Here is a 20,171-nt window from a genome sequence, read left to right on the forward strand (position 1 = left end):
TCAGTGCTTAACAGGTAGGGCCAGCCCAAGGCATTTCATTGCCTGAGGCAAAGGACAAGACACCAACTCTCTCTCCCAATTCCAAGTACAAGAGCCAACCAACTGGCAGCTGGATCTTATTTTAACACTAGTGATGGGACAGCATCCTCTTCCACTGCACCTGGGGGCAGGGTTTACAGGGATGCTACATGACTCACACACCTCTTTCTGCTTCCTACCCCTCAGCAGCTGCCACCAGAGATGACTCTTTCACTCTGCCTAACAGTAGGGCCAGCCTGTTTACAATTCAAAATCCAGGCAACTAATCCTACATGTGGATCCTGTGGTGAGGGACCTCTCCTTGCAGCCCCAAATCCCATTACTTGCTCAGATCTGGGTTCCCATAGGAACAAAAATCACCCTCTCACTTCTTCCCAATTGTGCAGTTATGGAGGGGCTGTGTTAGCCACAGGGATCCAGAGGGGTGGAAGCAGGGAAAGGAAGGGGCTGAACTCATCCTCACTTCAGCCCCACTGGAGACGGAGGGCAAGCATCATGCTCCCTCTGGGCAACAGCACTGAGACTTAGCAGCAGGGGCTAGAGTCTGAGAAGGCCTCCCCTCGCTCTCAGCACCCTGCACCTATCCTTGAGGATCCCCCTTTTATTGAGGGAGAAGGGAAGAAACCCTGGAAGCTCCTGGCTTGTAACTCTGAGCCCCCTTCCCCCAAGTTGTTCCTCTTTCTCCTTGGGGCATATAGCCCATGCACTCACTGGCCTCAAGTCTCACTCTGACCAAGGAGGAAGGTTACAGCTAGTGTCGCCTGCAGCCTGGTCCTTTAGGGAAGCCACAGGTGCCTTCAAGTCCACAGCAAGGCAAGGACCAGCCCACCAACTCAGCCAAGCCATCCTGCCACATTCTCGTAGCAACACCTGCCACACACACACACCCCCCTTTCCCCACCTGTTCTGTGCCTCTCAGAGAGATCTAGACTCTGGTGGCAGCAGAGTCTGCTGCTAGAGATGAATGAGTCTGGCAGTTTCAGTTTCTTTCCATTTCTCATTTTCCCAATCTTCAGGTCACAACATTTCCACATCTGCTAGCATTAGTTGTTGTTTTTAACTCATCATAAAATTTATCAGTACTTTAGTGCATGTTTCTCCTAATGGCCACATTTTTGCAAGCAATTTTCCTTAATGGCATGCATTTTTAGATGTTGCTTTCACCAACACAGGGCTTTTAATGCATACTTTTCCTTAACATAAACATTTTTCACAGATTTTGGGTTGGAGAACAGGAACTGCAAAATTCAGAAAGTGCAAAGTTCGAAGGGTCCAACAGATTGCCCATTTTTCACCTCCCCTGCTGCTTGAATTCCTTCTCTGTTACCCAGTTACTCCACGCACACTCTGCTGCCACGGCCCAGTAGCTGAACTTTGTATTTCCCCCGTGCAGAAGCAACATTAGCATCAAGGAATCTACCGTCCATGCTAAAGTTGGTGCAAGTTGGAAACCAAACTCTGGGAGACTGGACATGTGAGGTAAAACAGCAGGCACATGCATGTTGTGCTGAGGGGATCATGCAAAGTTGTGCACTGATAGGTAGCCACAAGAAACCAGCTCATTGATTGGTGCCTGTTAAGTTCCAGCTTTGGTCCACACTGAGAGCACTGTTAGAGCCACAGGAATCAGCAGAATCAACAGAGCAATAGAGTTACACAAATGTGGCTGGTCTAGAAATGTTGTAAGATGTTCTGGACTTTAATATTGTTGTGAGATTTTTTTCTGGGTGTGGGGGGGGGGGAGAGGTTAGGCTGACTGCCTGAGACCCTTCTAATTCCTGGATCCAGCAAGGATTCAATTGTTGAACTAGCCAGTAAGAGCCATAATGGCCTAAGTATGGGTGGTTAAAATGGGTGGTGGGTCCTCCCTCAACTTAGCAGTTAGTTAGAAGGACAAAAGCCATAGTGGTGGTGTGTGTGAGAGAAAGCTAAAGGTTAGAGGCAGGCTGGGCAGCTGAGTGAAAGAGCCATGCCTGATTTCTGCTGGAATCCAAGGTATGGCTATTGGAAGAAGACCTTCTTATGGGTTTAATGTTGTAAGTCCCTCCATTGTAGGCTCAGGTTTTATATATGTATAAATCATGTATCGTAGAGTCACCATAGTCTCGGCCGTCCCTTATTCTGAGGAAACCAAACCCAGTGTAAGTGCCTGGAACCCCTGCAATCTTGCACCACTCAGAGACTGGGGTGGCATGCAATAATATAATAGGCATTGACCAAGATCAGGGTGGCCCAAGATGTGGCCTGATGGCCACATGAGACCCTCAATACATCCTCTGGCAGCCCTCAGTAACATTTCACACACACACACACGAGAGAGAGAGAGAGAGAGAGAGAGAGAGAGAGACCTCATGCTGCATTCCCAAAGTCAAGTAAGTGAGGTGCTGGGCTTTGGGAAGGAGGTATGAGGGCTCTGACAGGGACCTAGAGTCCTCCTGCCTCATTCCCAAAGCCAAGTTCGCACTTCCCCAGCTTTGGGAAGGCGAAAGGAGGACGCTAGGAGCCTGCCAGAGCCTCAAATTTCCTTCTTAAAGCCCAGCACTTTACTTAGCCAGCTTTGGGAAGGCAGCGTGAAGGCATCAAATTTTGGCCTCACTTGTCTCACCCCACCCCACTCCCTGTGCACCACAAGGCAGTGTATGGTCTGCAAGATCCATGTCAATGTACCCTTGCAGCCCACTTGGTTGAACAGCCCTGACCTTGATAAACACACATTTTGGTTTCACACTAGGAGGGTTCAGAAAATACTTACCATAAGTACCCTGTTTTTCAAATTATGTGACACCTTAAACTTCTTAAAAACCATGCATACTTTCTCTGTAACGTGAAGATAAAACACTACAAGCTGATAGGGATTTCTTTTTAAATATATATTTTATTTGGGAACAGTTGGCCACTTTATTTGTATTTATATGTTATATTAAATACATTGTATAATTATATGAAACTATGGTGTAATAAAATTTGAAAGTGAGGATTGTGAATATGTTTCACTATAATACTGAATTAAAAAATTTGGGGCGGGGAACCCAACAAATCCAGAGCCCTCAAGTTTACCTTTGCTTTTTTTGCTCCTCCTCTTCTTGCGTTGCAAAGATCTTCCACTGGAAACGCGCAATGATATCACTCCGATTGTGAATAACCACAGACCTCTGGCTCACTAAAGTGATATATGTTTTTTCAACTATCAAGGAGTTCTTGTCCAGTCTCACATTGACGTCTGTAGCTGCTCCATATAAGCCTACATGAATATCTTCCCCTAGGAGAGATAGCAAATGAGAAATGGGGAAGGACTTACAGAACTGAGAAGGCCTGCATTTTTTGAGAAGTGCTTTCTTTCAACAAGCTCCACAAAACACAGATGCTTGGAATGGAACTGTCTAGGCCTCAGCCAGTGTTGCCATTGTCTCACCAGTAATACTTGTGGCTTGTGAAAATAGTGGAAGAGCAGCGCAATCTCCACAGGTAATAGGCTTAGCATTTGTCTCCCATCCTTTCAAAAGGTGTGATGTTGACATGTGCAATAATAAAGCTTTCTGGCAAGCATTTACCATGCATTTACTTTGGCGTACCATCCCTATTACCTTTCTCCAGTGGAGCCCTTTTATCAACATGCTTATTTTTCAAAGAAGAGTTTATAATTTGTGTAAAATATGCAATAGCACTTAAACAAGCAACTGTTTTAGGGCAAATTCAATATTGGATTGTTGTTTTAGCATGCTGCCATTTCTAGTCTTTCCAGCTGGCAACCATTTTATCATCATGCTTTTCCACCCAACCTTCTAATTCACCCTAAAACAACTTTAAAGATATTTTCAAAGTTATGCATAATAAAGCTTAAATTTAAATACTGCTTTAGCACAAATTAAACACTGATTTAAAAATTGAATGTTCAAAGTGGTTTTAAAAAATTGTGAGTTTGAGTGCATTGTCTTTTTCCTGCACACATGGTTTTATCACACCCACAAGTGTGGATAGGATATAACAGGTTGGATACACACCAACAGTGCCATATTCCCTTCCCTACCACAACCCCTCCCCCCCAAAAACCCTGTGTAAGTGCCGAGAACCCCTGCAATCTAGTTCTGGACCTACTGTGGTTCTCAACTATGTGTGTGTGTGCCTTCTCAGCATAACTGATGCAGACAATTGACTGAGCGTATAACAATATTGATTTGTTGTTTTGTCAGCATAGAAGTCTGAAAAACCTGAATCAGGCACCTATTTATCTTTTTGGGTAACATGCTTCAGAAAGGGTAAGACATGCCATCATCAATCATGTTGGTATCCTGCTATGCAGGCCAGGTAGTTTGCAGTCTGGATTGAAGGGGACTCAGTGGCACAAAGCCTTCTGTGAAGAGAAGCCAGGCTGTTAATGCACAGGTGCCATGTGCTGCACACAGGGGTTGGTTCTAGTGAAAAGGCAAAGGTATTTCTCTCTCTGAGTAAGTCAGGATCATCTTAACATTGGAATCATGGCTGTGCAGTGATAGCAGAGTGGGATTTTCCACATTGTGATGGAACCTTTCAAATATAGGCTCCGGCATAAACAGCATCTTTGGCAGGACAACTGCAAACTGCTGGTACTATTGCTGCAGCAGATGCTTGGGTGAAGATCTTCTCTTGAGCTGGAGCCAAGGTCTGAGGGCCAAATCAGATGTAACCTTCAATTTAGGTACCTCTTGACATGACTGAGGGCACTCATTCACATACGGCATTGTTCTAGCAGTTCTGAAAACTTCATCCAACGGAAGAAATTTCTGCCATTTAGTGCCTGTGGAAGTATCACACCCATATGCTGCTTTGGCATAATTACAGCAGCTGGCAGGTAACAAAACAAAACAAAACAAAAAGGTTACTGAGCACTGTTGCTTCAGAAACTGTGTTGACCTGGGAGGAATCAGTGAGTAAGCAAAGCAGGGTTAGGTGAAGCATGTTGTAGAAACGTCTGCAAACAATCCTGTTAGGCAGCCACAGTTCATTTCAGCAGGGCTCTTTGGCAACTCTCATGCCAAACACCTGGAAGTGACTTCAGTTCAGACAGCAGAGCAGCCCCATGGAAGTAGCAAGGCATCTGTAGTAGAGGTTCCTAGATGACATTGGATTGATTCTATGTACCCTTTTATTCCACAACAAGAAAGCTAAAAGAAAATGATACATCCTTTTATTTTGCACTCACCTGTGTCATAATGCACTACAAGGTCCTCACAGTGGTTGCCACTCTTTTGAGGATGGAAATCAATGGTGAATTGTGTAGTTTCCTGGATTCCAAGGGTCCCAATGGAGGGCTCAATAGAGAATGGTCTGAAATGCAAAGGAGAAATCTGGAATCAATGGGACAAATTAATCTGAAGCCCATGGATTTCAATATGAACTAATTGCAATTACCTTGGTCAGGATCAAGCTCATTTTTTTTTACTAGGGCCACCTATTCAAGCCTGGTTAACATGGTATAGTGATCTTGTAACACTTTTCAACTGGGCTTTTGTACTCCCAGCCAGAGGGCTAAAGAGATCTAAAAGGTGTATTTATCCCTCTCTTTCAAGGCATGTCAATGAGCAGCACTGACCATTCTCAACTATCTTCATATCAGAGACAGCCTCTGGATTCAAGTGGACCAACTGCTGCAGTTGCCCTCAGGTCCTGCTTGAGGGCTTCTCAGATGCATGTTTTTGGCCACTGTGAGAACAAGATGCCCGAAGAGGTGAGTCTTTGATCTTAACTAGCAGCCAGGGTCATCTTCTTATGTCCTTAGGCTGCAGGTACAAAACCGAGACTGGATATTCCAGACCCACTCACGTGGAGTACAAGGGCATAAGCAGGGAGCTCTTTTCAATGCAGAGCTCACCTAGATAAGACAAAGTGAAAGCTAGGGAGCAGTTAAAGCCATCGGTAGCCAATGATCTCTTAAGTCTAAGCCACACCCACAGAACCAGCACTCCAGCCTTCTTAGCTCTCACTTACGCAGAGCTGTGTTAGACCCAAACCATGTCAGTGGTCTATTTCAAAGGTGTGGCTGGCTCAAATTCCCCTAGGTTAAAGCACAAGAAATGTTTCCTGTAGCCTATGACAACCTGCTCAGTAACTTTAAACATGTTTGACTGAAGTCATTGTCTCCTTTATTATACAGAAAAATGAAAATACAGTGGTACCTCGGGTTAAGAACTTAATTTGTTCTGGAGGTTCGTTCTTAACCTGAAATTGTTCTTAACCTGAAGCACCACTTTAGCTAATGGGGCCTCCCGCTACTGCGCAATTTCTGATCTCATCCTGAAGCAAAGTTCTTAACCCGAGGTACTATTTCTGGGTTAGCGGAGTCTGTAACCTGAAGCATCTGCAACCTGAAGCATCTGTAACCCGAGGTACCACTGTACATACAATAAAGGTTTATTTAAATCGGGGGGGGGGGGGGGAGTCATTGTCTCATGCTCTGGCTATTACTGATGTCACATTCCATAATCTGAAACCTTCTAACCCAGACAGAAATCTCAAGGTTTTACCTCTGTGTAGTGATTTGATAGCGGGCCTCTCGGTTGCCAATGTTACGAACAAGCAGTGTTTTTTGTGTGTTGTACTTGACTGGGCAGGTGGAGAAATTCAGCTTGTCTGGGAAATCCAAAATGCCTCTGGCACCAATGGCTCGAATAGGGACAATAAACTTTTCCCTTTCAGTAATGCAGGTTACTTCATGGAAATAATCCTGGAGAGAAAGAATAATATGCAAGTGAGAAGCCTTGCTTCTGGGGGCTCAGCATCCCTCCACCACAGCAGATGCCAGAAAAGATCTTCAAGGTGAACAGCATAGTATTGTAGGATCTACTGACACACCCAATTGCCCCAGAAAACTGACACCTGAACTCACTTCAACCTCTGATTAGGGTCTCACTGCAAACACCTGCAATGACTCTACAGGAGCCATTTTACAAAAGGAGCTGATTTGTCTCTCTGGACAAACCAGGAGCTGCAAACAAGTATTGTTATTGGCTTACAGTTTTGATTTCTCTGGAGGAGACAAACCATGAACCTGAGTTCAGACAACAGACTAAGCCAAACCATATCTTCGTGCATAGCAGGAGAAATAGTGGAGCAAAGCAGTTGCAAGCTGCTCTCTGGGAGCCCATGGATTGTGCTAAGCCATAGTTTGGCTTCCTGTTACATGTGAACGGATCCATGTGAATATGTGTAGAAACTACCCACTGTACAAACGTAAAATTTATATTCATTGCCCTACCCACGCTTGCCTCAGGCCCCACCCACCACTGGCACATGGTCCCTGAATAGTTACCCAGATGTATCCCTCAGGCTGAGACAGGTTCCTGATCCTTGTGCAAGATGATAAAAGGCAAAGGATCAAGGCAGCCTTGTCCATATCCTTGTGCCTCAATAAATGAATTTTTTATTCATCTCTTTAATGTTTCCATTTGTTCAAGTTAGACAAGATTCATGGGTATCTGAGGCCAGCCACCTGTGTCCTTGATCCTTGCCCATACTAGCTCATTAAGAGAGCCAGAGATAGAATGAGCAAATGAATGGCAGAGTGCAGCATTAGCATATCAGCTCCTATACACTGTGTTCCTCTTCAAACATCCAGAGTGCACATGCCCAACTACCAACTTCTCTTTCTCTGATTTATTCCTTTTGTTTGAGAAGGCCTTCTGCCAATTGTGTGTTCAAGGAGGGTGACGCTGACAATAGGAGGAAATGAGAAATGCCACACATTCCACAAAGGGTGAGCCTGAACTGCAGGGCTATGTGCAAAGGCCTGCTAGTCTCAGGCTTAGGCTCTTTGGCTCCCAGTTTCCTGCATCTTTCTTTGCCATGCAGCCTTAAACAGAAACACAGATTTCCCAGCAGGAGAGGCGATGGTCTTACCTTGTTCTCTTCAGGAGTGAAGAGGATGCGGAATGTCGAATGCATGCCAGGTGCAACTTTGTTACACACATCATTGGGGCTTATGACTCTGAAGTAAGGTGAACTCTCCAGAACAACTTTCACCAGCCGAGGGATCTATAAGAAATACAGAAAAATATTTTGCCATGATTCAAACAGATGAATAAAATTAACCAGCCTTGCTGTGAGAAATATATTCTGTATTCTAGCAGCCAACAACCTAGACGGGCTGATCCTCTGGTCCAGCTACATCAGTATAGTGGTGGTAAAGTAATCCTATGCATTTACAGTAGTAAGCACAAGTGAGGCAGCACAAGAATTACTGGAGAAATAAGTGCTAAGCTGCAGCCTTGAGAACATCCCTGGTATCTCTGCTGCTCCTCACCAAACATGATGTTGTACACCAAGACTGCCCACCCATAATCCATGCATGTGCCAAGGAGCTATCAATGATTCAGGTCAGCCACAGGACAGGCACACACATGGAAGGCACAGAAGGCAACTAATTCTTTCTTAACAGAAAATAACAACACAGTGGACTCCTCTGGTTTGCCTTAATCCAGCTAAGATGTTGCTGAAACTGACCACTAGCTCTGCCATTTCCCCTCTAGCCTTTCATTCTAGATTCCTCCCAAGCAGGCAAAGGCTGCAACAAGGGGGCAAGCTCCTCCTCTGGGCCTGTCTGGCCTGTTGCTCAGCAACTTGCATGACTCTCCTTGAGCAGGGTGTCAGAGCAGGAGGCAAGCCAGCAGGGCTGAGACTGTCCTGCTGCTGTGTAGCAGGGCCCACCTCTGACTCCTCTCGGTCTGAATCTGTGCTCTCACTGTGACTCTCAGCCTCTGACCCTGTCCTGGAAGGCCCTCCTTCTCTTGATCCCTCTTGATCACTCAACCCCCTTGCTTCTAGCACCTCCCAGCTTGTCCCTTCTGTAGACTGCTCTTCAGTGTCCCACCACCAGGATCCAGTATCTAAGTTGTCATTTTCTGTGCCCTCCTGGGGGGGCGCTATTGGACAGGTGACTCTCCCACTCTTCCTTATCCAGCCAGTCTCTGACAGCATACACAGTACCAACAAATGTGCAGCAATGGCAGGAAAGCCACAATGACATCAGTAAGGGAAGGATTAGTACTGCTCTAGTCTGCCTTGGAGTGCTGTGTCCACTTGTGGGCACCACAGTTTTAGAAAGATATTCATAAACTGGAACGTGTGCAGAGGAGGGTGACCAAGATGATAAAGAGTCTTGAAACCAAGCCTTATGAGGAACAATTAAGAGAGTTTGGTATGTTTAGTGTGGAGAACACTGAGAGGTGATATAATAGCCATCTTCATATACCTAAATGGCTGCCACATGGAACATGGAGCAAGCTTGTTTTCTCCTGCTCAGGAGGGTAGGACTCAAACCAATGGATTTGAGTTACAAGAAGGAGATTCTGATGAAACAGCTGGAAGAACTTTCTGACAGTAAGAGCAGAGGTTGGATAGCCATCTGTCAGGGATTCTTTACCGTGATTCCTGCACTACAGGAGTTGGGCCAGATGACCCTTTGGGTCCCTTCCACACACAGTTCATAACCATGCAATCAAGAGGAGCTCACAGCACCACCCTTGTCAAAGGCCTGCTGCAATAGAGCAGTAAGGAGGACAATGACTAGTATATGCACAAACATCAAGGTAAAAGGCTCAGATATCTCTAATCCTAACCCAAATACCAGCAGCAGCAGTCTCCAAAAAGCCAGGAAAAACACCAGAGCCAGATGGGAAAGGAAGGACCGCCATTTGTATTCAACCTTATATGTAGCGGCGGGAAGTGTGTGTATTTATTTTTAACACTTGTCTGTTTGCAAGCATTAATAAGATTTAATTACACTGCAGCCTGATTCACCACAACTCGGCTTTAGAATGATTTCATCCTACTGAAACCAATAGGGCTAAATAAATTCACACCCTAATATATCACCTGAACTGAGGTGTGGATGAAAGAAACTTGCAAAATTATCTCCCCTAGGCTCTTTGGTATTGTGAAAAAACATCATCTCTCTTAGTCTTATTTCCAATATTCTTCTATTACTAACATTCAGTGTTGTGCCCTCTGGACATAGACACTGTGCTCTTCAGTTGAGGCTGCAGATAAAAACCCTGTCATAATAAAATTACCCAAGATGTATTAGCAAAACCACATTGCATCCACTTTGGGCTTCTGCATCAGTGATCTCCCTATTAGCTATTCTCCCAGTAAAGTATTCATTTGTCTCCAAATCATATTTCCTTATATTTGGGGCTGCACATGTTTGCATTGCTATTATGCTGCTGCATTTCTAAACTTTTCACCATCTTCCTGCAGTATTTAATCACAAAACTGTAGGGCTTTGATTACTTTTCACACTTCCTTGTTTGTTCATGCTGCCCTTCTGTTCATTCCTAGCACATTTATTGCAAAGTATCAAGGAAAACATTCAGACCTTCAATATTCTCCTTTAGTATGTTTTCTGCTTCATCTCCATCAATGTAACTTTCCTGGTGACAATTCCCACTGGATTCCTCTTTTAGCAAGTGTTCCCCCACCCCACCCCCCAGACCTTTCCAGTTCCCTGTAAACTATTTTTGTGGGCCAAGAGAGATGCAGCAAAGAAAGTCAGGGTCAGGTGGGGTGGAGCTGGTAAACTGTCAAAGCCAATCATGGACAAGCACTACACTGCCCCACATGGAATTCCACAAGTTGCCAAATTTAGAAGTTTGGGGGTAGAGAGACAGGCAGTCCAAGAAGGCATACAGTGTGGGTATGCGTTATCTGTGCAGTGTAATGCTCCTCTAAGCAGCATTTGTTTAATTAAAACTGGCTCCGTTCTCAGCCCAAAGAAAATGGGGAATTCATTGGGTCCTGCCCATGACATGGACCAATGGCAGGAGCAGGCTCTCAGCGTGGTGGTGTGCCACATTCCCCATGCAGGATTGGAAGAAAGAAAAGCATAATTATGGTGGCACTAAGGGGGAAAGACAGTCAGCAGCCACCGACAAGACAACAACTGATACAACCCCATATTCTAAATGAGATGTAAATGTTTTTGGCCTATCAGGTTTTTCCTCCTTTCATTGACACAGCACAGCTTGAAAACCTTACTTCAAGAAAGCAGCTTCCAGGAAAGCAAAGACTAAAACTGAAGTGCCCTCCCAGAACTAGGTGAAATGCCCCACCACCTTACATTTGGGAACAATTTCAGAACAGAGGCAAAGCATTTATTTCAGATTGGGTGGATGTGTTTTTCAACCAGTCCATAAGCATGCTACATGACATTATAATTAAATGCCAAATTATTCAACACGTTATTCCTTTCCTTAGCAAAGTTAGAAATGACAGCAAATTTAACACTGATTGAACACTAGAACAAATATGTAAGTCATACTTTTGCTAATTTGGGGCAAACTCTGCACAAACAACCACTAAAGGGCCAGCTGTTCCTTTCAACAGCAGCTTAAAGCCAAGTGCTGGAAGGAAACTAGCTAAATGGATGCTGGCAGCTGAGGGGTAGGGAAGCCATTTCTGACAGTTGGAGGCAATCTATTACTTGATGGACAAAGCATAAGGGATGCAGTGTGCATGTAATCTGATCATGATTGCTCAGTTAAGCAAAGAGTACACAGGCTGCAGGCAGCAGCACAGGACTTTTGGTGAAAACACAGTCCTGAAGGAGCCATGAAGGAGCCTTTGAGCCATGAAGGAAAAAAATGGCCAGTTGAGAAGCTGTGGGCTACTCTACTTTCAGTGTTCAACAAGCTCCATTTATTTATCGCATCTATATCCTTCCTTCTGTGGTGGAACTCACAGCAGCATTCCTAGGAATCCCAGGCACTGAGCAGACTTCAGTTTCATGACTATGCCATCTCAGAATGGTCATAATCAATAAGAAAGATCAAGCAAGCCTTGTACAGTACATATTTGTGAGAATGAGATCTGAAAAGATTATGACATTCAGAGGGAGCACACAAAAAATAATCTTCACTAAGGAATCTGGTTGCCCTTTTGGAAAGGACTTACATCATTTAACTTCACAACATTTAATAAAACATGCAATCAAAAATACAGGTGTATCCTGCCTTTAAATCCTTTAAAAAAAAAAAAAAATTATTGCATTTTCAAGTACAAAGTCAGAAGTGTAAAGCACATAAAGAAAGAAGAAAAAAGAAAAAAGAAAAAAAAATCCAATTTTCATAAGCATTTTTACATTACCAACCGGACTTCCCCACGTCTCCTTCCCCCTGCATTCCTTTCCATAAACATATCAGCAAATTATTACCTTGTTTCATACCTTACTTGTGTCTTTCAAATATTATTCTTCTAAATTTAAAGTACCTTTTGTCAATAACTTATACCTTAAAATAAACATAATATAGCTTTAAATTTCAACCTTTTCTTACGTTTTTTATCTTAGTTTCTTGCTCACCAAATCTGATTGCTGAAGCTAGAATTTCCAAATCGTGCAACTTCTTAACATTCATACAACTTATAATGTTTTTGTAAATAGTCCTTAAATTTTTTCCAGTCCTCTTCCATTGTTTCTTCTCCCAAATCTCGGATTCTGCTAGTCATTTCAGCCAGTTCCATATAGTCCATCAATTGCGTCTGCCACTCTTCCAGTGTGGGAAGATCTTGTACCTTCCAGTATTTTGCAATAAGTATTCTTGCTGCTGTGGTTGCGTACATGAAAAAAGTTCTATCCTTCTTTAACACCTTTTGGCCAACAATACCCAGGAGGAAGGCCTCTGGTTTCTTAGGGAAGGTGTACTTGAACACCTTTTTTAGCTCATTGTAGATCATTTCCCAGAAGGCCTTCACTTTTAAAGAAAAAGCAGCTCTGTAGATAAATATATCATTTCCACCGATAGTTTGTTTACTTTTGTTCTTGTTAAGATCCATAGATCACAGATATGTGAATTGTGAGCCCAGTTGCAGTAAGCCTGGAGTCACCATGGTAGGGGCATAGGAAACAATAAATGACATTGCAACCTTTTTTGGTATCAAAATGGCCACCACTTTTATGGAAACCTCAGCAAAGCCTCACCAGGCCATCCTCTCAGTCCTTAGATCAACTAGATAGCAAACAACAATGGCTAAAGAGGAAGTTAAAATGGGACATAGGCACTGAAAAGTTTGCCAGGAGAGTTATTTCACTGGGAAGAAGAGAAAGAATGCTCCAGCCATCGTGCTTTCTCTCCCTGCATCCCACCTCAAAACTACTTTACAGTTTCACTGACATGTCATACCTTGTCATTGTTCCTCAGAATTAGTGGCACTTCATACATCTCACAAGGGGCATAATTCTGGAAAATCACTTCTGATGGGAATGGTTGAAACAGAGACTGGTCCAGATCAACAGAAGAGAACTGAAGAAGACACAAAGAGATGCATGTAAATGCTGCCTGGCAGTTGCAGGACTGGAAAGCAGGACAGGCCAGCACCACTCAGAGCGGAGCCATCCTGCCCCAAAGGAAATTCAGGCATTCAGGGAAGTGTAGCATGCCATTCTAGTAGTATTCCAACAGACCTATTACATGGGTTAGTTAGTCCTGTTTTCTCTGGTTATGCCTCAGTGCCACCATCTCCTGCTTAGCCTTCATAAGTTCGTCTCTTCCAGGCTGTTTAACCAGGCAACATATCATCAGTTTGCTGCTGCTGGCAAATTACCAACTTCAGAACCAAAGCCCACGCATGTTCACTCAGCAGCAAGTCACCTTGTGTTCAATACTATAATAATAATAATATTTATACCCTGCCCAGCTGGCTGGGTTTCCCCAGCAGCTCTGGGCAGCTCCCAACAGAACACTAAAAACAGAATAAAACTTCAAACATTAAAAACTTCCCTAAACAGGGCTGCCTTCAGAGGAAAGTGTGCATAGGATTGCACACTTTCATGATTCAGCTCTAGGACTTATGGGAGTAAATGATAATAATTACCTTAAATAAACAGTAATTGGAGTTATACATTGGACAGTAATTTAAGAAAGTAGCCCATAATATTTATCCTAGGCCACAACAAGCATAGTTTGTTGTGGCTGCCTTTCTTAATGAAAGCACACTTTCATTCCATGGGTCTCTTTCAGCATCATGTCAGAGACATGAGAAAAAAGAACTACCAGTCTTGTTGATGGTAGTGAATAGGAAGGTTGTGGCAATTATTTGGAAGGAGCAAGCACAACTGATATTAAATCAAACGTACAAGAATGTGTGGACTACCAGTTTTTAACCTATAGCGTTAAAAATAGATAACAAAGGCACTGGACATCCATAGCAAACTTTGGTCAGACATTTTTGGATGATGGCACTAGAATCCTCTTGGGACTGCAGATATACAGGCTGAACAACTAGATCAGCATTCCTCAACTTGGTGCCCCCAGATGTTTGGGCCTGCAACTCCCATCAGCCAGCAAGTATATAATTATGTTAATGTGTTATGTCACAAATAAATAGGGGTGAATGTGGAAGAGATACCTTCTGGTGTGAGGTTTCGCTCATGTCCAGAAGCTGCACAATTCGAGGCCGGCGCACCTCATGGGTGTTTGCCAGCATCTGCTCCGTCGTCAGAGTCATTGCTTTCAGGAAGGCAGATGGAGTCAACTGCAGTTGAAAACAAAGACCACATAAATGCCTGAGTTAAGAAAGGCTTTCCTTGTTAAGCACTTCTGATTAATATGTGTTCACTGCTGAATCCTAGACCTCCATTAATTTTCCTGCTGAAACATTTAAAATTCAGGATGCAGGACTTCCATTCTACCTATCTTAAAGGAACTCTTACTGGAAATGGCACCTGCTTGCAAGATTTTCAGATGTCTGCATGGTTTCTCTCTTGTGCTGAACAAAGTCAGCAGTTAAGGCACAAAGTAATTAAATTCCATTGCTATTTTAGAGAGAGATTGTGGGATTTTGGTACGGCTAATTTCGCTAGATGCTTAAAGGGCGAGGGGCACAATAAAAGACTTAGGCTCATGTACAGAATGACAAATAAACTGGCTAAGAGTTGCAGCCAGGGACAGGGTGGGAATATTTGAAAAGCATAAGCTCGTTTTCCACTTTGTGTCTCACAAACTAATAAGGAAAGTGGGACAGCAATTATATAATAATAATTTATCAAACTGTGTGCATCTTTGTCTCAGTGATTACCCCAAAACTGCGGAACTCCCTTCCTATTGACTTCTGCCATGCCTTTTTACTACAAGTGATTTTGACAAGTGTTGATAACCTTGTCTTCTTGCTCCTATGTAGGGAGCAAAAGAACAAACAAAGGGAACCAGCAGAAGCTCTCTTCATCAAACTTTGGAGGGAGAAACTTATAGGCTTAACAACACACACACAATCCATCATATACTGGTGAATCATTGTCTCTCTCCGCCTCAATGAGTCTCCTTCTGGTCTTCAGTACACACTAAGGGGTATTTTAATCAGTGACAGGTTTTTCTGTTTTTAGAACATAAAGCCTAAACATCACCAAAAACAGGAGTGGACAGATGTCCAGATTGCAGGATCTGCTGTTCTTCTTCTACTAGAACCATGAGATCTACCAGCCTGGTGCAAATGTCATAGTCTTAGAAAGAAACAATTTTGAGCCCAGGAATTAATTTTGAACACTAGAAGTAAACTGAGCCCACAGTTGTTATGCACAGAAATACACTCCTGGTCACCTCAGGCTTTATTTCTGCAATCAGTCTAATTTGGGGGGCAGGGAAGGAAGAGACATTTTTTTCTCTCCTAGCACTAAACAGCTGTAAGTTAGAAGCCCTCCTTGCCAATCTACTGCAAACTCACCCAGAAGATGCTCATCTACTTTCTGTCCATCCTGATCTAAAATGGACATTGTATTTAAAATGCACTGTCTTTTGCTTACTGTCTCACATTAAGGGTTTATTCAGACTTACTTTTTCTCCTGCTCTTTCCCAGGATGGTGTGCCCTTTAAAGCTCCATGTTCAAGGACCTCCCCACCTCCCGAGCTTTCTGTGCAAAAGCCCAGTCTTAAAAGCCGAAGCACAACAAATGCCAATGTGGATTTTCCACGGATTGCCATTTGCTCCAATTCAGCTTTAAAGAGCAGTTTTTTGAGAGGAAAGCTCCAGAGAGAAAAAGGGGGTGCCTGAACATGCCTGGAGAAGCATGGAGGAAAGGTAAATGTGGATAAGCTCTAAGGCATGTCAAACTAAAAGGTGTTCAGGAGTTATTATCACAAAGGCAGATTCAATGACTTGGCCAGGTATTAGATCAGCTGAGCGCAAGCAAACATACTGGGGCATGCTTCTTTTCTTCTTTGACCAGTTTTGGGATGTGAGGTACCACCACCTTGCTTTGAAATTCTTCTGAGAACTTGTGGGGGCCCAAGGATTTCTGGACTCGGTCTGTTAGCATCTTTAATTAATCTGTCAGAACCTCTGGAATAAGAACAACAACAAACTTGGTTTAAACAGTGAGAAAAAGTCTCCTGGAATTCACAATTCTGCTTGAGTTTCAATCCTGACTATCACTGAACTGAGAATGGCTGCCAATTATTTCCCTTCAAAAATATATCAATATGAAACTCAAAGTGGAAATTAGTAGAGAAGCAGTCTCAAGATCTGATATTCTCATTTGTTTCTCTGTCAGCCTCCCATTACCCAGTTATCACTCCCTTTTGTGTGTGATGTGTAACGGGTGCCTTGAGCCCCCCTTTCCAATTAGCAGATGACATTGTGTGACTGCATCTCTCACTCCAGCTGAGTCGCTGCTGCATACTGAGATAGAGAGGGGAGACCACAAGGTTGGTGCTGTGCAAATGTGCTAGTAGGAGTGTCAGAAAAGTTCTACCAGCACATTAGCATCACACTGACCTTGTCGTCACTGCTCCCATCTCCCTCTTCATCCTGGTATGCAATGGTGAGTTCATTGATGAGAGGTCAGATGACACCCCCCCCCCCCCAGTCCCACCATGCTATCTGCTAATGGCCAGGACTGTTTATTTGGATCAGAACAGAACCTGGTTGTTTGAAGATGCAGCAGGCAATGCACCACACTTGCAAGTTTCTATCTGCATGTAGGAGCATCTTACTTGAAAGGGCTCGTGGGCTCTTAACTGATCTCTTATTCAGCTAAGTCATGCATGGCTTTTAGCTGGATTGTGTATAACTAGTTAAAAAAGAATTGCTTATTATTCACTGCATAATCTTAAATATTATATTTCTGGAAGCACAGATTCCAAAGCACACTTGCAAGTTAGAGTGTGGGGAGACCCCTTTAAAGACAACTAAATGGAGCCCTGGAATTATATGCTGTATACACCAGCAACAGGAGAAGAATCCAGTTGAAGCTGGCATGGTTGCGAGTGAAATCAGAGTAGGAAAGTCCTGAGTTCACATCCCCCTTAAGCTATGAAGCTCACTAAGTGACCTTGGGCCAATCATCATCTCTCAGCCTAACCAACCTGATAGGGTTGTTGTAAGGACAGGGAGGAGGGAGTAGAGAACTGTGTAGGCCGCTCTAAGCTCATTTCAGGAAGGATGGGATATAACTACATAATAAAAAATACATAGGAAAAGAAATGCTATTTTTAGTGAGTAGGCTCATTTGGGAGGAAGGCATATGGTTATCTATGGCAGCTGACAATTTAAAAGGCAAACAGCAAGCTTCTTACCTGCCTGCTTTTGACACTTTCTCTTTCCTGTCAGTAAGAACTGAAACACTGTGATCTATCTGAGGGCTCTATAGGAACTTGAAAGCATAGCAGATGGCATTTCAAAAAGGCATTGGTAGCAATATTCCACTGTAGCACCTTTGCCTCCTGCTATATGCAATAATACAGATGTTCAACTGCGTGTGACCCTGAAATGTGCATCCTAGCTCCAACAGATCTCTCCTTTCATGTTCTGCTTCCATTTCAAATCTTTCAACATGAAGGTATCAGTGCTTACATCTCCTCTGTCCCCTGCCTCTTTATATGGTAGAAGGCTCAGAAATGAGACACAGGGAGGTAGGGTGGAGATAAATGAACTCCAACCTAGAGGCACTTAAGAAGCTATAAGAAGACCTGCCTCCTTCATGGCTTGAGTGAGATCCAGCTACACAGCCCTGCTCCCTTGCGTGCCTCAGGGCTGTTGCACAATAGATAAGGAGCAAAAGTGCAGCAGAGAGGAGGAGGCAGGCAGAACACTTAGCACCAGAGGGACACCACGTAATTTTTGCTCCTGGTATTAAACCTGGATATGATTTATTCTGGGAAACTTCTGTAAGCTGCTTTGAAAGTCTCTTGTAACATATACATAAGAACATAAGAGCCTGCTGGATGAGCTAATGGTCCATCCAGTCCAGCATTCTGTTCTCACAGTTGCCTGTGAAGCTTGCAAGTAGGACCTGAGCACAAGAGTCCTTTCCCCATCTGTGGTTTCCAGCAACTGGTCTTCAGAAGCATTAATGCCTCTGACCATGGAGGCAGAGCATAACCATCATGGCTAGTAGCCATTCATAGCCCCATGTTGAGTCCCATGTTGGGCAAGTTTCCAGCATTGCAGGGGGTTGGACTAGATGACCCTAGAGCCCCTTCCAACTCTAAATTCTACGATTCTATGATTCTTAAGCCATCCAAGTTGGTGGCCATCACTGCCTCCTGTGGAAGGGAGTTCCATAGTTCAACTATGCACTGTGTGAGGCTAAAGAGCAGGCTATTAGTATTCTTAACCAATAATAGCTTATACTTATAGCCTTGTGCTTTCAAATCCAGAATAACTCCCTATAACAACCTGTCTGGATTCAAAAGTGTGCTAGCACCTTAGTGAGCAATTGGTTTCTCATAGGAACATAGGAAGCTGCCTTATACCGAGTCAAACCGTTGGGTCTATCTAGCTCTGCAATCTCTACTTACTGGCAGCCAGGGCTCTGCAGGGTTTCAGGCAGGGGCCATTGATAGCCCTACCTGCAGATGCTGTGGGGACGTGGGATCTACTGCATGCAAAGCACACACTCTCGTGATGCCACCCCATCTTTCCGAGGCAGCTGCCTCCTCCATCACTACTTCCTAGAGCCCAGTGGCCCTTCCCGCTAACACTGAGGCTTTTCGTCCCTGCTCCACGCATGCGTTCAAAGGCTGGGCCTAATCAACCCTCTCCCCACACCACAAGTTCCTTGAGTGCAAATGCCAGGTACCAGTCCAAGGAAGGACATGAGCAAGGAGGTCTCCAAGGACGTTGAACAGGTGCCCCAGGGCCCAGCAGCCCATCCTCAGCCATTCCAGACCAAGAGAGCAGACAAAGGCTGGCTGAGCACTTACTTGTCTGGTCCTGCTGCTGCTGCTGCTGTTGCTGCTGCCTCCAGAGCAGCTCCACAACTTCTAGGCCTTCTTTCTCCCTCCCGGCCTGTGGCTGTTACTCTGGTTCCCATAGCAACAGGGCCTTCCCTCTGGCAGGGCGCATACACAGAAGGCTGCAGGCCTTCCAGCGCCATGGCAACTGCTGGCTGGCAGGCAAGCCTTAGCCATTAGCCCCAGGGAGTGAGAGGAGGAAGACTAGAAGCGCCTTAAAGCAACACTGGACTGGCTGGGGCTTCTAATTTCTTTTTGAACTGTTATTTGTTGTTCTTGCTCCGACAAGGACACCAGTATTGATTGGGGAAGTTGGGCCACAGCAAGCCTGCAAAGACACTGTGATTTCCCTGCTCTCTGCACCAATCCAGCGTAGTGTGCTACAAGGGTGACCTCGCCAGTTTTGGCAGTGGCTAAAAGAAAAGAACAAAACAAAAAATAAAATAAATAAAATAAAATAAAATACATTGTACTGGTGAGGATGCAAACTAATTCCCCCTCCCACAACCCACCTCAATGCTGCCCCTGGTGTGCTGCAGCACTAGAAGGTATCTATAGGTGAAAGACATTTCTGACAAAGGTGATGATGAGTCCAATATGCCAGAAATACAAGTTTTTGCTGAATTAGGAGCAGCCTGGGAGCAAAACCTTCTAGAGGCCAACACAGTTTGCCATTGTCTCAAGTGTAATGGCCAGTCAAACTCTCTGTTCTAGTGTGGCATCTGAATATAGACTGCATTTTTAATCAAGGCATATATTGGCTTATATTTGATCAGGTTCCTAAATTAAATGGGCTTAGATTTTCAAATGTTTCATGCCAGGCAAGAAGGCCAGCTGTTTATAGAGAAAACCTTGGCCATTCTCCTAAGACAAGGGGCCCCCCTTTGATTTATAGCAGAAAACAATTCTCAAAGTCATAAAAGCTGGAATTACAAGTTA

The 20,171-nt window shown here is 44.1% G+C and overlaps 1 protein-coding gene across 2 annotated transcripts in view; it reads right to left on the bottom strand.

Annotated features, from left to right (window-relative positions):
- Positions 1-19,608, bottom strand: part of HYDIN (HYDIN axonemal central pair apparatus protein) — a 135,145-nt gene extending 115,537 nt beyond the window's left edge. For both annotated transcript variants that reach the window (XM_077931772.1, XM_028739435.2), the window contains exons 1-8: positions 19,203-19,608; positions 16,196-16,338; positions 14,413-14,538; positions 13,188-13,307; positions 7,912-8,046; positions 6,540-6,739; positions 5,219-5,343; positions 3,097-3,298 (exon numbers count right to left, since the gene is read on the bottom strand). In XM_077931772.1, the coding sequence (XP_077787898.1) occupies positions 3,097-3,298; positions 5,219-5,343; positions 6,540-6,739; positions 7,912-8,046; positions 13,188-13,307; positions 14,413-14,538; positions 16,196-16,315 (1,028 nt within the window). In that variant the 5' untranslated portion in view covers positions 16,316-16,338; positions 19,203-19,608. The remainder of the gene's footprint in view (positions 1-3,096; positions 3,299-5,218; positions 5,344-6,539; positions 6,740-7,911; positions 8,047-13,187; positions 13,308-14,412; positions 14,539-16,195; positions 16,339-19,202) is intronic.
- Between the last annotated feature and the right edge of the window lie 563 nt (positions 19,609-20,171).

The sequence above is a fragment of the Podarcis muralis genome, chromosome 7 (genome assembly GCF_964188315.1).
Source record: "Podarcis muralis chromosome 7, rPodMur119.hap1.1, whole genome shotgun sequence".
NCBI lineage: Eukaryota > Metazoa > Chordata > Lepidosauria > Squamata > Lacertidae > Podarcis > Podarcis muralis.